This window comes from Anopheles ziemanni, chromosome 2 (assembly GCF_943734765.1).
Source record: "Anopheles ziemanni chromosome 2, idAnoZiCoDA_A2_x.2, whole genome shotgun sequence".
Lineage (NCBI taxonomy): Eukaryota > Metazoa > Arthropoda > Insecta > Diptera > Culicidae > Anopheles > Anopheles ziemanni.
In genome coordinates this window covers 72,440,865-72,460,002 of record NC_080705.1, presented here as the reverse complement: position 1 = coordinate 72,460,002, position 19,138 = coordinate 72,440,865, and the positions used below count along the sequence as shown (strand labels likewise).

Sequence of the window (19,138 nt, the reverse complement as noted above, 5' to 3'; positions counted from 1 at the left end):
TGCGTTTGATTTGATCCGTACAGCGTATCAATCGGACCTACTGTGACCATTAGCTGGCTCTCTATTTGCCAAGTGATGAGTTATGAACACTAGAAATGCCCGCGACAACGGTGGCATCTCAAGCTGCGCCCCGGCTCAATCGGCACGATAATCCGTAGCTTCCGATATCGCAAAGTCGTCTGATAACGGACAACGTGGAACAGAGTCGCGTGCGGACATACGATCGGATCTTGCCCATCGTGCGCTTTTGCCCTTTTTTTTGCAAGCCAACTCCTCTGTGTATGGTAGAAAGTGTAGCGTCTGACACAACTCCAATACCGAACACGAAAGAGATCCCAAGATGAAGATAGGAGGAACGTGTCACTGATGACGTTATTGACGAATATTGTGAAATTTTGACCCACCATATCGTGGGAAATGGTGCTTTTTTCCCGGCCTCGGAATTGGCGCCAGCGGTTATCACTATACATACCTTGGATATCGCACGTGGATCGTAATTTTTTGGGCGGAAGGAACAAACAGTGGATCACGCACACGGACGCAAACAAAGTTAAGATCCGGTGATCGGAAAGGAAACTACACTCAGGGTATTACACGTGGTATGTAGTAGGTTCCCTCCCAGGCCAGGTTCAAGACTTCTCTCGAGGGGGTACGCCTTCGTCAAACCGCTTCCCGACACCGAAATCCGAACACAACGGCTATGGTGCCGGCCTCCTTTTCCACGACGGATTCATCGTCGGATTCGGGATCGGGTCGATGACGTCGCGACGTTCACCGGTGGTGGCAACCGAAACGTATACCGGCCGAAGCCGTATCGCGCCATCTCGTTCGCTCGGAGCGCTTCTCGCATTCGGGCGCGAATTTGCGCGGTCGCACTCGGGGGATGGTCGCGATAAAAAGCTTTCGTCCGCCATCGGACCCGTTCAGTTACGATCGTTTAACGAAAGCGTAAGCACACTACCCCCGGGACTGAAAGAGTGGCCGCACCGGAGTAGTGAGAAGTAAGAAAATTGTAAACTAAAACAAACACGAGTCCATTGCAAAACACGTGAAGATTTGCCTCCACACCGGACTTACCTCGAGCAAATAGAGGATTGTACCGATTCAACTACGCTACGGGCACGGAACACAGTGTGTGTGTGCACTTAGCGAGGATAGGTGTCAAACAGAGTGTGCATATTTATGCAAAGTATAACCGAACCATTGCGTGATTTTTGCGGATAAATATTTTCGGTAGCAAAACTGAAGTGCAAACGATTTTACGTACGCGGTGGCCAACTACACAGAACAAACAGTTATCACCCACCGTGTGTGTGCTGGTGTGCTTTGAGTTGAACTGAGTGGAGTTTCGAAGTGAATTGGTTGTGGCGGAAATTTGTGACGGTCAAAATAAACACAAATCAATCACCATGAACACGGAGGAGTTTCGAAAGTACGGCAAACAGATGATCGATTACATCTGCGACTATGGGCAGACGATTGAGACGCGGGACGTTGCTCCAACGGTGGATCCCGGGTTTCTGCGCCAGCTACTTCCAGGTAAGCTCTTAGCCTCTAAGCATTTAGGCTAGCGTTGATTTGGGTAAAGTTGTTTTGCTACATCAAATCGTCAAAGCCTAGTAGGCTACACGTGCTCCTCTATAACTCGTAAGCCACACGTAGTTACTTGACAAAAACGTGCGCACCGTGTAACGTTCCTCGGGGGGTGATTATTGACCGATCATGTGCAGAAACCCCATCTCAATTAGCAACCTCTTCCGAAATCGTTCTGGCTGTGTCATTCTATAGATTACCTACAATTGAAAAATTATAACCATTTAGTGATGGAGTTTGAATTGGAAACCGGGAAATGATTTTCCCAACAGGATTCAGCTGGTTTATACGATCAGCGTTTTTTTTAACAACACATTAGTCACCTGAAACAGGAAACAACTGATAAACTTGAGATCGTTAAAAGAAAACCATACGTTATAAATTGAGGATGAAGTCATCGATAGTGTTTATGGACTCCCTTTGAAGAATTCCCTTGCAGGGGTGAGGCAGTTTACTAATTACTCCCCTTTAGTACCCCCTTTTCCCCTTCGCAGTGAACCACCGAGCCTTCTCCGCGAAAAAAAGGGGGTAAACTATGGCCTCCTCAATTCGCCGCCAAAGCCTATCCATAGACATTTCCTATCCATAGATATCTCTCTCGCCGATGGTGACGCGCGCAAGCACGCGGTCAACCGAACACGGGTACATCGGGGGATATCTGCAAGGATTAACGTTCGTTTGGCGATAATCCATTTTAGACAAACCAACCGAAGAGTGGACCGAGCACACGCGTACGTTCTATGCCACGATAAAACTTTTGCGGTCTCTTGTGTACAAAACGTTTTTACACTCACGTTTGGTTTTGTTTTTACTTCCTTTTCAAAGAGTCCTGGATTGCCTTGCAATACCTTGACGACGCGTGGCCTGCTTGAAACCGTGTGAGCGACCAATCGATCGTACAATACGCTCGCAGTTTTATGTGCAATATGACGTACATGTCGAATGTGACACCTTCAAAAGTACGGGAGGGCGAAAAAAGAAACGAAAAACGAAACTCAGGACGGTTCTTCCTGGCTTGGAGATTCCCAGTTAAAAATAACGATTACGAGCGACTGCAACGCCTCAACGGTGGGGACTGCAAAGTCACCTAAACCTTATACTGTGTCTAATGCCAGACAGATTTTGTTCGCCGAAACTGTAAAGAACACAAAACATTAACAAGCCATCGCGCAACTTCACAAGATCGGACTCGGAGGTAGAAAAACAACAAATACACTTCCGTCAACTCCGGCCGACGGGGGAGCTGCTACTTGACGTTTCTATCCCACCTTACCCGGGTTCAACTGTTCCGGGTGGGACACGGGTGCGCATATTACATCAGAGTCTAATAGTTTATTGATTTAGCGCTCGAGCACGGGTGGTTCAAGTTGTAGGAAAGTGATTCCATGAATGAATGAACAGCGCTGACATTGACTGGTTAGTGTATAATCCATCACCCCGACGACGCACGACGCACGGCCTGGGAAATGTCCCGGATGCTGCGGTACGCAGGGGATTTACACAGACGAGCATCGTTCTACCGCGCGTCGAAAAGATTCAAATATTTGTCCATCAAAACTATAATATAGGTATGGGAAAAGAAGAAAGGTCTGAATTGTTGGTAAAGTGTTTGTTATTTACACACGCGGATAATAGAAAATTGGCCGATATATTGAAAGCCCTCAAAAATGAGACATGGCTGTTTATCCCTTTTCTGATTATCACCAATGATTCACTACGAACATATTATTTCGAACGGAGATCCTGCTGCAAAATACCATTCTCAATTCTTCGTGACCTTTTCCGTCACGACGCCCTGGTGCTAACAAGCGTTCCACAGCGGGCGGACCATATTTCAGCACGTTGAGTCACTTCTCAAATCGACGCTCGGATCATCTGATCTTACAATAGCTCAGACCAAAATCAGCACAATTTTCAAATCCCTATCTCCAGCGGGGAAGAGGAAGATTGCACGGTGTGCAACCCGTGGAACCCGAGCACAGAAATAGTTGGTGCAAAAACTACGCCGCGTAGAACGCGCCCCGTACACTGCGGCAAACCGAAAACAGTATAATCAAATTACACCAAAACCCGCGGGGTTTACTGCCGATGCATTCGAATGCGCCAAAGTACACAAAACCCACCGGCACGCAGAAAAACACGGTAATCAAAATGCCAACTCCTGGCGAGGGTCGGGAGAAAGAGAGTACCGCTTATTTGGATCGAGCGATAAACTGAGGAATAAAGATGGAAACTATGCTAGTGGAGGAAACTAATTTTTTTAATACTACTATTTTAATTCCGAATAATCCCGTGTTTAGAAGGGTAAAAGTAGCTTGAAGTCTGCCTTTCGTGAAACGTGATCAACAGACGGTGATCGTGCCCCTGTGTTCTGTGGTCTCCAGTATCCATCCGGTGGACATAAAAGCGGGCCATTAACATTAAAAAAGAGAACCAACAGAAACCGGGGGTTTAGTGCCAAAAACTCAAACCTAGCCGACCAATTGAATAAACATACCCGCCTTAAACTACATTTCACTAACAAGAGATCATCGTCGCGATCGACACTCGGGTCGTTTCGCGTGTCTTTTTTTTTCTCTTCACCTCCAACAGATGAGGCACCGCAGAAGGGCGAAGACTTTAAGCGTATGCTGGATGACGTCGAGACGAAGATCATGCCCAACATGGTACACTGGAATCATCCGCGCTTCTTTGCCTACTTCCCGGCCGGCAACTCGTACCCATCGATCCTGGGCGACATGCTGAGCAGCGCAATCGGGTCAATTGGTTTCTCATGGGTAAGTGTACGAACGATGAGAGTGAAGGCGGTGTGCGCTGTTGTTGGGTGAAGGTGGTTTACGGTGTGAAATATTTACCCAACGCGTTCGTCCCCTTTTCCTCTAGGCCTCTAGTCCGGCGGCCACCGAGCTGGAAACGATCGTCCTCGATTGGTACGCGAAGGCGCTCGATCTGCCCTGCTTCTTCCGCAGCGACGCCAAGGGCAGCCGCGGGGGCGGCGTCCTGCAAGGATCGGCGTCCGAGTGTGCCCTCGTGTGCATGATGGCGGCCCGAGCTCGTGCCATCAAGGAGCTGAAGGGAAACCACCACGACGTCCACGACAGCGTCTATCTGCCGCAGCTCGTCGCGTACGCCTCGAAGGAAGCACACTCATCGATCGAGAAGGCGGCCAAGATGGCGATCGTGAAGCTGCGCGCACTCGATACCGACTGCCGGGGCGTCTTCCGGGGCGACACGCTACGCCAGGCGATCCAGGAGGATATGGCACAGGGTTTGACCCCGTTCTTCGTCGTCGCCACCGTCGGCACGACGTCGGCCTGTGTGTTCGATCATCTGGTCGAGATTGGACAGGTGTGCCGCGAGGTGCGCAGTATCTGGTTCCACGTGGACGGGGCGTACGCGGGCAATTCGTTCATCCTGCCGGAAATGCGACGCTTCAAGGAAGGTCTCGAGTACGCGGACTCGTTCAACACCAACCCGAACAAGCTTCTGCTGACCAACTTCGACTGCTCGGCCATGTGGGTGAAAGATGTTAAATCGCTCACGACGGCGCTGGCCGTGGATCCGCTCTACCTACAGCACGATCACAGCAGCGCGATCGACTACCGGCATTATGGAATTCCGCTCAGTCGCCGCTTCCGAGCGTTGAAGCTTTGGTTCGTGTTCCGCTCGTACGGTATCGTTGGGCTGCAGAAATACATCCGCAATCACATCGCGCTGGCCAAACGATTTGAGACGCTGGTGAACTCCGACGAGCGTTTCGAGGTTCGCAACGATGTCAACCTGGGGTTGGTCTGTTTTAGACTCAAGTAAGTACCAACACCACCACCAGAGTGCAAGCGTTGGTGACCAACTTTTGGTTCCCTTACTTTCCCTTCCAACAGACAACAGGATCGCATCAATCGGGATCTGCTAGCGAGGATCAATCAGTCGGGCAAATTCCACATGACCCCTGCAATGGTCCGGGGTAAATACATCATCCGGTTTTGTGTCACATACGAGCACGCCACAGAAGAACATATAGGTAAGTCAAGGGAAAGCACGTGTCAAGCAGGTTGAAAACCCCACCCCATATTCTGTCGCCCTACCTACTTCCGCTCGGGTTCAGTACGTTTCCAAAACGTTACTATCGATTTGCATAATTGTACGGTATCGATTTTATCTCACACCAATGCTACGACACAAGGGATGGTTGCTTCAATGTGTTAATTTTTCATCACATGATGCAATACGGCGCATGGGATGTTATCAGCTAGTTCCCCTTCGATAGCAAGTTCCTCCACGGGAACCATTTTGCTGGGTTGATTATTAATGTTTCAACACGTTGTGCGCTCTTCGCCAGATTACGCCTGGGAGGAAATTAAAAACTACGCCGAGGAAACGCTGGCTGCCGAGTGTCCGGAAGAAATCATGGAGCCCGTCGTCACGGCCGCCGCCAAAAAGCCACCGAAGAAGCTCACCCGCAGTATGTCCACCCGGTTTTCCTTCACGCGCAGCGTTTCGAGGGAAATTTTCGAACGACAAAACAGCCGGTAAGTGTTGGATATTTTCATATTTTTTCGAAACTTCTTACAAAGGAAAAAGGTGTTACTATAATGGGTTTCCTTTTTCTTCGAACAGTTCCCAACTTACAGACGGATGCACACCGATCGTCATCGTCGACACGGATGACATCCTGGAGAGCTTACAGCGCGCCTCGCGGATGAACGGGGAGCGAAATTCAAACGACACATACGACAGCGACAGCACGGACGAGGCCAGCAATTGACTAAGCCGGGCCAACTCTTGCATTTCCCGATCGCCCCCTCTCTTGGTCTCCAGCCCGGACGAAACGGACCCCACGGAGAGTGCGATGGAGCCCTCGACTGAAGCAGCCCGATGCAACCCGGTGCAGAACGGTTGCAGTCATCCGCCATATCTCCACGAACGGCAGGACTCACGACCGGCCACCAAGTCGAAGAGTTGTTCGAACATTCAGCAGTTGTGATACGCCCGACCGTTATCGCCGTCAGTTATCGTGTACAGCCAAGGCCGAGAGCACGAGACGCGCTACTTTTAGGAAAGCATTTATCATCGATCCGCATCTATTGGACGTGGTACCGAGGTGGTCGTACCGACTGAAAAAAGTATTATTTATTTGTGTATTATCGCGTAGCCAGAAAAGAGCACTATACTATAAGGCCTCTCCACCAGAAGGATTAGTTTGTAAGTTGTTTCCCTTTCATACCATGACGAAACTTATGTAACTGTGGCGTTCACCCAAAATGCAGCGCCGTTTAAAATAGGAGTATAAGAATTGTGTGTACTTATGTGCGCTAAAGTAACTGAAATAAATGTGTCCATCAACGAACTTCTGTTGTTGTTTCGAATTTGTTTGCATTGTTTTGACCATTCAAGGGTTTATTGTTTACATTGCAAAACTGCACGGCGGGATCAGTTTTCTACCATGTAAAATGATAAAAAGGTGCACAGAATTTGGCCACTTAATCACATAATTGGAAACTCACTGCAAACCTCTTATCTATTGGTGTTGCACGTAACATACAATCAATTGCCTTTAAAACACCACATCGGAACAGTCTGTACGTGAAAGTAAGCACGATCTGCATTGTTTCAATGCAAGTATCAAACCTTAACTTCAACCATGCCATTCGGCACAACATTGGAGAAATTTTTCCACTAACCTGTTACAAAACTATACTGCTCGTTGCGTTCACAATTGTTCGATTTTCACTTCTATTTACAGAGAATAAACACCGCGTGTTTTTTCCAAATCCAAACAAACCTTTTTGGCAGTTCAATCTGCCGGTCTTCTTACGTTTATACTATAGTGCTATCTTATTAATTTCAACCCAGATTGAAGTTGGAATGAAATCGGGTTTTGAAACCAGATTCAAGTGATTCAAATTAAACAATTTTATGGCAACGGCATTTTTAAAAACTATACTAAGCCGTCGAGGATCGAAGTGCCAAAGCAAGTGGTGTAGTGTAATTTTTAAAAAATTGGCCCCTGATTGGAGTTCATCGTGACATATTAAGATTTATAAACACTGAATAACAAAACAATGTACAATTAAATTAATCGAGTGTATCTCGTATCCTAACATCGGACGGATATTGAATTAGTTCCTCATGGCGATCATATCCATAAAGCCAAATAAAATGAATTATTGACCTAATTTATAGGCAATTCACCATTGTAATGCTATCCCACAGTAGCGAATAGATTTGGTAAAATTGGGTCACTATTTAAAATTCAATGCTGGTGCAATTATTTCAAATTAAAAATTTTAAATTTTCTCAAACTCAATGCCGTTTTGCCAAAACAGGGGTTTTAAAATGTGACCTCATCACAGGTGCCGGCGTCTCCCCAGCCTATAGTTCTTTATATATACGTGCCTTTTGTTGCCGAATCGATAACGCTTCGGTGTCGAGCCACGAGCAGCAGCAGCCGCCGCAGCACCAACGGCAGCAGATCACTGGTAGTAGTATTCCGTATCCGTGAAGACAAAACGTTTGTTACGCTGTCTACTTGCTGGCCGGTCGGGCGATCGAGTACATCAGTCGTTCCACCATACCTGTGCCTCGCAGTCGCAACACTCTCGGAACCCGTCGTCGGAAAAAGAAGGCAGATCGTGCAGACTTGAAATAACTTTTGTCTGTTCCCATCAGTAACGACATCCATGACAAAAACTATTTCAATGTGTTTCGTGTACTATTCCGCTGTTTTACTACTGATCGTGTCGATACACGGACGACATCATTCGGGCGCGCTACAGCTAGATGTCGGCGAGCCACTGAAACGAAACCAAAACAGTGTAAATGTTACTGAGCGGGAAAGTGGTAAGTTTAATTGCAATTATTTTCCACCCAAACGGAGTGGTTATGTCGAACAACGCATGCCACAACTCTCCCCTAGTGATCTACAAATGAACGGATGAAATGAAATCGAAAGTATCGAAATTATGTATTCATTTCAGTCCATCCACCACCTCAACCGCCTGGTGGCAATGCAGGCGGCCCCACTCCGGAAGAAACGACCGATAGCGGTCGTGATGGACAACCAAATGAGGCACGGCTCCGACAGAAGCGGCTCATTTCCGCGGGTGAATACGAACAAACGGCACAGTACTGGAACATCGGGGCCCAGCTGAAGCTGAAGGAGCAACTGCTGAAACGCCCGAATCGCAACGTGGCCAAAAATGTGGTATTCTTCCTCGGTGATGGTATGTCTATACCGACGCTCGCGGCAAGCCGCATGTACCTCGGCCAGCAACAAGGTCATACGGGTGAGGAAAGCATGCTGTCATTCGAAGAGTTTCCCGATGTTGGCCTTGTGAAGGTAAGCGCCGTTGGTGGATTATGTCATGCCGTCAAAACATTGTTCTGCATATGGATTTGGATTTCAGTTCCTTGGAAAGTAGTGCCAACCTATCAATTACATTGTGTAGTGTACGTGACGTTCGAACGAAAATTCCTATGGTACTGAAAGCTCGTTTACCCTCTTCACAGACGTACTGCGTTGATAAGCAAGTGGCCGACTCAGCCTGTACCGCCACAGCATACCTGTGCGGTGTGAAGGCCAACTATGCAACGATCGGCGTTACGGCCGCTGTCAACTTCAGCAACTGTGCCGCCGGTAACGATCGGCGCAACCACGTCCAGTCGATAATGGCGTGGGCGCAGGCGGCAGGAAAAGCGACCGGAATCGTGACGACAACCCGAGTAACACACGCTAGCCCCGCCGGAACATACGCGCACACATCCAACCGTGAATGGGAAAGCGATGCCGACGTGGTCCGATCCGGTGGTGATCCTTCACAGTGTCCCGATATTGCCTCACAGCTGATCTACGGCGAGCCGGGGAAAAACTTTCGTGTCATCCTCGGCGGCGGACGACGTAAGCTTATCCCGCGCTCGATGAAAGACGAGCAAGGCATCCCCGGGCAGCGCTTGGACGGGGTGAATCTGATCTCGCAATGGTACTACGACAAACCGCTCGGAACGGCGCGATATGTGTCGAATAGGCGCGATCTGATGGCACTGAACTTTACCGAGGTGGACTATTTGATGGGCCTGTTTAGTGCGGATCACCTTAAGTTCCATCTTGATGCACACCCAGAAGAGGATCCGACGTTGAGCGATCTAACGTACGCGGCGATAAAAACGTTAGAAAAGTACCCCGAAGGCTACGTTCTGTTTGTGGAAGGCGGAAAGATCGATTTGGCGCATCATTTCACGAAGGCACGTAAATCACTCGATGAAACGGTACAGCTTTCCGATGCGGTGCAGGTGGCCCTCCAGCTAACCCGTGCCGACGATACGTTGCTCGTGGTTACGGCTGACCATTCGCACACGATGACGCTATCGGGGTACGCGACACGCGGCAACGATATACTCGGCCTCAACAGCCAAGTTAGCGACGGTGACAGGAAGCCGTACACCACACTAGCCTATGCCAATGGGCCCGGTGGGCCAGTTCCGGGACCGCAGGGTGAACGGCCAAGTATAACGGAATCGATGCTTAAGGATCACGAGTTCCAGTTTCCGAAGGTGGTACCGATGAAGTTTGAAACTCACGGTGGAGACGATGTTGCCCTCTTTGCCTACGGACCCTGGTCACATCTGTTTGGCGGGATGTACGAACAAAACGTTATACCACACCTGATCGGCTACGCTGCCTGCATTGGTAACGGCGAGCACGCGTGCGGGGCTGGCGGTAGTTTGTAAACAGGTAGCATTGTTTTATTTTAATTAACTATAGTTTGTGTAGTGTTGTGTATGTAAATAAATTTTAAATGTTTACCGTTGTGCCGGGATTTGCTTATGAAACGATTTCGAGTCTATTTTTGCATGCACATGTGTATGTCATTGCTGATGTTCATTATGTCTACATATTGTAACAATATCCATAATTTTAGGTAAAAGGAGAAATTCCACAAACATATTTTCAAAATCAATACCCGCTTCTAAATTGGAACAATGAAATATCCAAATTTTACATATTTTTTGGCGCCAAAACGAGCGCATGGCATTTTGGGCCAGTAGCTTAGCATCAGGTTGCATCATACAAATCTAAAATCTCAATCTAAAATAAACGATTAACATCAAAAAGTAATGGTAAAATCTGATGGTTATATTCTACTTCACTTCGCAAAGATGTTAAAAGTTCACCCAAACAGGATAAAATTACAGCAAAAAGGAAAAAAGGGACAATGATTAAATAATGTAACCTGAACTTAGGGATCCTTTGGCAAATTAACGTCACAAGTGACACACGGCCGCCATTGTAAATGAATTCATACGTACCGGAATGGATGTGTTTGTGCATACCATGCGAATGTATTCGTTACACAATTGACTTTCTTAGAGAACTACTAGAAAAACTAGAAAAGATGGTTAAATTTGTAGTACCATACTTATGACAAAGTTGCGTGTCTTGAAAAGACCATTAATTTGAGGGGTCATTTGTCAAAATCGGTTCAGGAACTAAAAAGTTATTGCAGAATCAAGTTATGAACCAGAAAAGCTAACCCGAAACCTCGCTGCAGTTCAGTTGACAGCGGGTCGCCGAGAGCTCGTCGCGGATTCCTTGATCGTCCCTAGCGGATTGTGCAAAATTGTTCGCATGTGTGCCTATGTTGTGTCGTGTGCGGTGTGCTAGCAGCACCGCGGGATACAGGATTGCAAAAGTTCCGTGAAACTGAAACGAAACCAAACTTCTGAACGCCCCGTTCCGCACGACACACTCATCGGAGGTGTGAGCAAAACCGCGTGTCTGTTTTCCGGCTCTTTGTGTTTTTTGAGTTGCGAATCTTTCCCTTCCTCCGGCCGGGAAACCGTGGTCGGTTAATCGACTTTTTCACCGTGCAAAGCATTTGCAAGTGTGCACGGCGTGTTGTTCAATCTAATCAGTTCTGTGCGGCTAAGAAATCGCCTACTCAGTGCATTAATAATCGCGCTTCCTAGCGTTGCCATTGCGTAGTGTCAAAAGTGCTGCTGCGGCTGAAAAAGTTGATTTTAGGTTAGGAAGTTCCGTAGCCGGTCGCACGGGAGTGAGCGTGACAGGAAACATCAAGAGGAAAAATGGATACCGTCAAGATTAGCGAACTGCTGCGGGCCACCATCGAGCCAACGCAGCGAATGCAGGCTGAGGAGCAGCTGAACCAGGTGAAACAGGCGTCCATTAACCAGCACGATGTCTGCCGCCCGGAAATTCCATCGGGAAGATCGTGGCAAACCATGTGCTTTTCGTGTAAAAATTCCATCATCGCACGCGTGATCTCGCTTGCACAACCGCAGTTTTCGCTTTACCCTCTCGGCGCTTCGATCTCGCTCTTTCCCGGCGCCGTGGAATGTAACGATGTCGATTTTTGCGTAGCTTCCGGTGGTTCTGCTGGTCCACCGGTGACCTCGACCAAGCCAAAACCAAGCACTATCAGCGAAGGATTGTTGGACCCATATTTTAAAAATAGCGATTTTGTAAACCGGCCGATAGTGGGCTGGTGGGAATGATTCGTGTGCTTGTGACACGTACTTTTGTACGCTGAACATCTGTGCGATGCGAGACCGCGAATGTTCTATCCCGCTTCACGTGTTTGGCATGTCGGATCGAAGGATTGAAGTTGTTCAATTTGGCGGTTTCGGAAAACCTATTGCACTATTTACAACTGTAATCTTTCTGAATGTATGATAAAGCTATTGGGTTTTAAAAAAAGCTGAGTTGGTATAAAAAAGAACGTAATTGCTTGATAAAAACTTGGATAACAAGACTCCTAGTCTTAATGATTTCCTATTACCTTGAGGATTTCATGTGCTTGTTGCAGTATGAAGACAAACGATTAGTAAAACTAACTTTGAAAAAGACTAGACAATCCTCCAGGGCTCATGACGAATCAACCACCTTGCTTTTACCCCCTCGACCTGTTGGCGAAGATAATTCATTGACCAAACACTTGAAACTGTTTCTCGGCAGTTGTCTTGCCACAAGTCGCTGTAGAATAAATCCTCCCACCATCGGGAGAGATACAACCTAAAGATCGATTCTATCGATGCAAAAACGACTTGGAAACAGTGTTATAACACTGCTTTTGTGAATTTTCTTGATATTGTTTTTTCACTTCCAAGCGAGTTTCCATTAAAATGTTGAAACATTTAAATGAATCATTAATCAAATTCCGACCCACCGTCTCCGGTTAGTCGATAGCAGTTGCTTGGCTCGTGTGGTCGTGAAAAACCTACCCCCTAGTTCACAAATGAACGTAAACTAGACGATCGGCGGAACGATGATAATCTGCTAAATAAGCGGATGATTCATGCGTTTCTTCCAGAATGAAGGTTGATTTAAATGCCTTTCGACTGTGTGTTCGCGTATCTTTTAAGATTGCTATTTGAGGCTGGAAAAGATCTTCTGAAACCAATCGATTCGGGTATTTCAAAAATATGGTCAACAAATCTGTTGGCTCAACTGTTTTACACATAAAATGGGCCATTTTCGCCTTGAAAACCGTAACTTGGTCTCGGAAGGTGTTTGAACGGTTGCCTAGGGTGATCGGTGTGAGCGTTGACCTAAACACCCCTAAAATAAATATCCTCCGTTATTTTAGCTGCAGCGTGGCGGGTCGATGGGATTTTATAGCACGGCTTGCTTTTTGATGGAAAGACGGTTGTATACCACGGCGATCAAGGTTGTTCGTAAATACTAACATATTCGCTTAGTTTATAATAACTGTTGCTTCTGACGATGTGCCGATGTTTCTTAAAATACAAAATAAATCTTCATCGACTGTCCGGATATTGTATTGGAAAATTTTCAACTTGTTTTCGAATTTGGTAACAATGGATGTCGGCACATAAAACGAACCATTTGCTAATTCTGCATTCCGATCACGAAGCAACATACGAATGGTCTCTGATACGGATGCGTACAGCCCCTCTACGGTCCCCCTGGGTCCTGTGTAGTCTTGTAGCGATTGCTGCTAATTTCGTTTCTTTCCGCCCTCTCTCACAGGTACACAAGATCATCGGTTTCCTGCCCAGCCTGTTGCAGGTGGTCATGCAAAACGAAGTGGAAATGCCGGTCCGGTTGGCGGGGGCCATCTACCTGAAGAACTTGGTCAACAGCAGCTGGCCGGACAAGGAGGCGGAAGCTGGCAATCCGATTCCGTTCGCCATCCACGAGCAGGACCGGGCCATGGTCCGGGACACGATCGTCGAAGCGATCGTGCACGTTCCGGCCGAGGTGGTGAGGGCTCAGCTTTGCTTTTGCCTAAGCCACATCATCAAAAGCGACTTCCCGGGCCGGTGGACACAGGTGGTGGACAAGGTGAGCCTGTGTCTGCAGAGCAGCGACCCGAATGCGTGGCACGGCGCTCTCCTGTGCATGTATCAGCTGGTAAAGCACTACGAATACAAGAAGTCATCTGAGCGGTTCCCACTGACCGAGGCGATGAACTTGCTGCTGCCGCAAATCTACACCATCATGCTGAACGTGCTGAACGAGCCGTCCGAGCAGAGTGTGCTGATGCAGAAGCAGATCCTGAAGATTTACTACGCGCTGACGCAGTACTGGCTGCCGCTGGAGGTGATCAGCAAGGATGTGTTTGCCAGCTGGATGGAAATCTGCCGCCAGATCCTCGAGCGTCCGGCACCGGACTCGTCGCACATCGAGGAAGAGGAACGACCGCAGTTGCCCTGGTGGAAGACGAAGAAGTGGGCCTCACACATCATCCTGCGTATGTTCGAGCGTTACGGAAGCCCGGGCAACGTCATCTCGAAGGAGTACAAAGAGTTTGCCGACTGGTTCCTGCAGACGTTTACCAGTGGGCTGCTGACGGTGCTGCTAAAAATTCTCGACCAGTACCGGAACAAGGTATACGTGTCGCCGCGCGTCATGACCAATACGCTCGACTACATCAAGACAGCCGTATCGCACGCGTACTCGTGGAAGATGCTGAAGCCGCACATCATTGAGATTATTCGGGACGTGATCTTCCCACTGATGTCGTACACGGACGCCGACGAGGAGCTGTGGGATAGCGACCCGATCGAGTACATTCGCAAGAAGTTCGACGTGTTCGACGATTTCGTATCCCCGGTGCAGTCGGCCGAGATGCTGCTGCACAATTGCTGCAAGACGCGCAAGGGCATCCTGACGCAGGTGATGCAGATCATCATGCAGATCATCAACACGCCGAACCTCGGCCACAAGGAGAAGGACGGTGCGCTGCATATGGTCGGTTCGCTTGCGGAGGTGCTGCTGCGTAAGAAGATCTTCAAGGAGCAGGTCGAGCAGCTGCTGATGCAGTACGTTTTCCCGGAGTTCGCCAGTCCGCACGGGCACATGAGGGCGCGCGCCTGTTGGGTGATGCACTACTTCAGCGACATCAAGCTAAAGTCGCCGCAGGTTCTCGAACAGGTGATGCGATTCCTCAGCAATGCACTGCTCACCGACAAGGAGCTCCCGGTGAAGGTGGAGGCGGCCGTGTCGATGCAGATGTACCTCATCGCGCAGGACGATGCCGCACCGTACCTGGAGGGCCAAATCAAGGAGATTACGATGGAACTACTGAAGATCATCCGCGAGACGGAGAACGAGGAGCTGACGACGGTACTGCAGAAGATCGTGTGCACCTACTCCGATCAGCTACCACCGATCGCGGTAGACATCTGCCAGCATCTGGCGACCACGTTCAGCCAGGTGCTAGAGACGGACGAGAACGGCGACGAGAAGGCAATCACGGCGATGGGTCTCCTGAGCACCATGGAAACGCTGCTGGCCGTGATGGACGAGCACCCGCAAGTGCTCGCCTCGCTGCACCCGATCGTGCTGCAGATCATCGGCCACGTGCTGCAGCAGAACGTGTTCGAGTTTTACGAGGAAGCGTTCGGGTTGGTGTGTGACTTAACATCAAAGTCGATTTCGCCGGATATGTGGAAGCTGCTAGAGCTGATCTATCAGGTACGATGAGATGAAGTTTTCATAATCTAAAGATTCTTTTCTAAAAGAAACTATGTGGAAAGGATGAATGACGATCCGTAAAACCCATCTTTTTTGTGGAACAGTTGAATCCTACGCATTTTGTTTCTCTTCTTGTAGACTTCGCTACTTTAAGATTGTGTATAAATTCGAGCTGAAAGATAATCTTTCGAACTATTTTGTTTATTATAAATTTATTAAGAACATAAAACGACTTTGCATCAAAGTAGTTTTGGAAATCTTGTTACTATTCGATAAGTGGTTTATTTATTAATGCATTAATTTAAAAACTCTCCTTCCCATTCAACTTTAGTTGTTCGAGAAAAATGGTGCCGACTATTTCGTCGACATGATGCCAGCCTTGCACAACTACATTACCGTCGATACGCCCGCGTTCCTGTCGAACCAGAATCACGTCATTGCGATGTACAATATGTGCAAGTCGGTAAGCAAATTGAACCACCTGTGACCTTCCGGTCACATCCGCTATTTATATCAGCATGGGAATAGGTTGGTCTTAACGGATTGCGTCCCTCCTTAGATACTTGCGAGCAGCGCCTCGGAAGAGTCGGAGTGCAGTGCGGCGAAGCTGCTGGAGGTTATTATCCTGCAGTGCAAGGGGCACATCGATGATTTTATACCGAGTTTCGTGGAGCTGGCCCTGATGCGACTAACTCGGGAAGTGAAAACATCCGAGCTTCGAACCATGTGCTTACAGGTAGGTTTACAACAAATCGGTCCCATATCCTCGAACTTTGGGGTTTCATTAGGGTGTTTCGTTTGTAGGTTGTTATTGCAGCTATCTACTACAATCCAACGCTGTTGTTAGACATACTGGAAAAGATCCCGATACCGGTGCCCGATTCATCCATCACGGCCCATTTCATTCGGCAGTGGCTGCACGATTACGATTGTTTCCTCGGGTGAGTGATTGTCTGTGCCTTCCTACAAACATGCTTTTAATTAAATTCTTCCTACCTCATCTCATCTGAATGAATTGTAGTATCCACGATCGCAAACTGTGCATCATCGGTCTGTGCACGCTGCTGTCGATGGGTGAGCGAAAACCGACCGTTTTGAGCGAACTGCCAGACAAGATCATTCCAACGATGCTGCTGATTTTCGACGGCCTCAAGCGTGCGTACGCGGCCCGCGCTGCCGAGGGCGAGGAGGAGGAGAGCGAGGACGAAAGCGAAGATCTGGAGGACGGTCTGTCGAGCGACGAGGACGACGTGGACGAGATGAGCCCGTACTTTAAGAACGTGACCAAGATGGTGCAGGATAAGGCGAGCGAAGCTGGCTTCGAGGTGACCGCATCAATTCAGGTGAGAAGAAATGGAACATTATTGTATGAATTTTGCTCAAAAACTTGTTTCCGACTTGTAAGGATGCCGATTCGGACGATGACGACGAAGACGACGACGACGATGATGATGACGGTGATGAGATCGATGAAACGGCGCTGGAAAGCTACACCACCCCGCTGGACGACGAAGAGAACCCGAACGCGGTGGACGAGTACATCCTGTTCCAGGATGTTATGAACAGTAGGTGTCTTGGAAGCCAAGTCCTCCCTGTCTTGAAGAGTAAACGATCATATTCATTTTCCATTCTCGCTTTGAAACAGATCTCCCCAACACCGATCCGACCTGGTATACAATGCTTACCAGGAATTTGAATGCATCTGAGCGCAAAAATCTGCAGGATGTGCTCGTCCTAGCGAACCAGAAAAAGGAGACGAAACGTTCGAAAGAGATTGAAAAGAGCGGAGGTATGAACTGCTAGTAGACAGTCGTCGCTGTGATCAAATGATTTTCATTTATTATGGTCCGTGCTTTTCTCTACTCACAGGCTTTCAATTCACCCAACACCAAGTACCCAGCACGTTCAGCTTTACGGGACAGCAGTAGTAATTTGCACTGGCCGGCCCCGGTATCACCAATCCAGGCATAGACAGAGTGAGGGAAGCCGAGACACCATCATCATCCAATCGAGAATCCACTCTTCGACCGTGTAAAGAGTAGTTAGTTTTCCACCCGATATCATCCTTGTCAACCGTTCACCCGACGATCGTCTTGATCGAACGATAATACTTATTTTGCTACACATGTTTTTGTTCCTCGTCGGCTTCAATGTTGCGGCATCAATCACAAGGGCTAGAGAGGGTCCCGGTTTTCAAAATGCTTATCATTTCGTGTCCCCAATCTCCCCAAGGGTCTGGTGTAATGAAGAAGGGAGACATACAGTAAACAGTGTAAAAGAAAAACCAATCCAAAACTGAACCAGAATATAATGTAACCGACATTTATTATTGCGTACCCAGTAGGCTTAGGACAGAAAAATGTATGGGTGTGTATGTGTGAGTGCGCGCGCGTGTATGTAAAACAAAACAGGATTCGAGACACACAATAAAACGGAAGATGTGGGCAGAGTATAACCAACAATGCAACAAGAGATGTGGTGCATCCTTCAAGGCCCTGAGTTATCACCGGGCTTTTTCTTCACGTAATTGATGAGCACAGCAGCAAAGGAAAACTCGAAACAAAACATTTTCCAAAAGCAATACAATGCGAGGCGACTCCTCCTGCGGGCGCCATTAGAGAGATAGAGAGAGGAAAGGGTAGAGTGTAGCACCAGGAATTGTTATTTAAAATACTTGTTAATGATTTGAGGGAAGAGTTGTTGTGCACCAGCACATAGTTGGCAAAAATGAATGTGAAAGGCATCGACTGTTAGCCGACTATTAGTATACCGCTAGGCGATGGCTTACTCGGATGATAATACAACGTTTACCGGAGAAAGCAAAGCAATGTTGTCGCCGGGAGACAGGACGTGTTGCTACGCTTCAACACGTGTGCCACAATTATCAAATGTGCCCTCATTATTTAACGGAACCTTTCCGGAAGACCAAGTTTTCTGGGGCAAAGGTTTGTAAAGAGAAGAAAGTGGAGAGATGGGGGGAATGATCTCCATGAGAAAAACCCCTGGCTCCGGGCCAAAAAGGAAGGGGACGAATTTTAAAAAGGCTCCTCGTTTCTTTTCCATATATCTCCCGCCTGTTGTTGTTGTTGTGTATGCAATGGCTAATCGATGCGCTTAATAAATTTTGAACACAAGCAGCCGGGAGAGGGCGAGCACAGAAGCACAATCTCCCCTGCTTAGTTCCGGATCCAACTGTGATATTGATCCTAACTTGACCGCGATGCAGCAGCGAGTCCCACACGCAGACTCGGTCGTCGCCGGTCCAAGTTATTTGACGAGAGATGTTTTGAGGCAGAAAAAAAGGAAGAAGAAAAGAAAACACGATAAAGAAAGGGAAACCATTTGTTCGAGACTTGCGCTCGCATTTAGCATTTGAGGGAAGGGAAGGGAGGGGAGGGATTTTAAGTCAGGGCAGCTTAGGAATAGTAGGTTGTTTATTTTCTGTTGTGGACGCATGATAAAACAACGCATTGAGACTAACCACATCTTATCCCCAGTACACGTGCTTCCTCTTCTCCCACATGCGGTGGGAGGGGGTGGCATTATGAAAGCAGTTATCAAGAGAAAAAAGAAACACTAAGAAACGAA

General features: G+C 48.0%; 3 protein-coding genes across 3 annotated transcripts; all 3 read left to right on the top strand.

The window, feature by feature from the left end:
* Window positions 1-1,409: 1,409 nt before the first annotated feature.
* LOC131293007 (aromatic-L-amino-acid decarboxylase) lies at window positions 1,410-6,358 on the top strand. Its single transcript, XM_058321089.1, has 6 exons — window positions 1,410-1,539; window positions 4,186-4,370; window positions 4,477-5,399; window positions 5,475-5,614; window positions 5,933-6,122; window positions 6,211-6,358. The coding sequence occupies exons 1-6, from the start codon at window positions 1,410-1,412 to the stop codon at window positions 6,356-6,358; spliced, it is 1,716 nt and encodes a 571-aa protein (XP_058177072.1).
* A 1,933-nt stretch (window positions 6,359-8,291) lies between these two features.
* LOC131294286 (membrane-bound alkaline phosphatase-like) lies at window positions 8,292-10,416 on the top strand. The gene is made up of 3 exons (XM_058322331.1): window positions 8,292-8,433; window positions 8,571-8,932; window positions 9,103-10,416. Exons 1-3 carry the CDS (start codon window positions 8,292-8,294, stop codon window positions 10,318-10,320), a joined length of 1,722 nt encoding a protein of 573 aa, XP_058178314.1. The 3' UTR covers window positions 10,321-10,416.
* Window positions 10,417-11,040: 624 nt separating this feature from the next.
* Window positions 11,041-17,504, top strand: LOC131282781 (importin-7). Its single transcript, XM_058312323.1, has 9 exons — window positions 11,041-11,760; window positions 13,601-15,550; window positions 15,882-16,013; window positions 16,110-16,286; window positions 16,355-16,491; window positions 16,572-16,893; window positions 16,956-17,115; window positions 17,196-17,339; window positions 17,420-17,504. The coding sequence occupies exons 1-9, from the start codon at window positions 11,677-11,679 to the stop codon at window positions 17,476-17,478; spliced, it is 3,165 nt and encodes a 1,054-aa protein (XP_058168306.1). The 5' UTR covers window positions 11,041-11,676; the 3' UTR covers window positions 17,479-17,504.
* Window positions 17,505-19,138: the final 1,634 nt, after the last annotated feature.

Coding starts and splice junctions, on each gene's coding strand:
- LOC131293007 (XM_058321089.1), top strand. CDS start 1,410: ATGAACACGGAGGAGTTTCGAAAGTACGGCAAACAGATGATCGATTAC. Junction 1,540..4,185: donor TCTGCGCCAGCTACTTCCAG/GTAAGCTCTTAG, acceptor CACCTCCAACAG/ATGAGGCACCGCAGAAGGGC. Junction 4,371..4,476: donor GGTCAATTGGTTTCTCATGG/GTAAGTGTACGA, acceptor CTTTTCCTCTAG/GCCTCTAGTCCGGCGGCCAC.
- LOC131294286 (XM_058322331.1), top strand. CDS start 8,292: ATGTGTTTCGTGTACTATTCCGCTGTTTTACTACTGATCGTGTCGATA. Junction 8,434..8,570: donor TGTTACTGAGCGGGAAAGTG/GTAAGTTTAATT, acceptor TATTCATTTCAG/TCCATCCACCACCTCAACCG. Junction 8,933..9,102: donor CCGATGTTGGCCTTGTGAAG/GTAAGCGCCGTT, acceptor CCCTCTTCACAG/ACGTACTGCGTTGATAAGCA.
- LOC131282781 (XM_058312323.1), top strand. CDS start 11,677: ATGGATACCGTCAAGATTAGCGAACTGCTGCGGGCCACCATCGAGCCA. Junction 11,761..13,600: donor CTGAGGAGCAGCTGAACCAG/GTGAAACAGGCG, acceptor CCTCTCTCACAG/GTACACAAGATCATCGGTTT. Junction 16,894..16,955: donor AGGTGACCGCATCAATTCAG/GTGAGAAGAAAT, acceptor CCGACTTGTAAG/GATGCCGATTCGGACGATGA.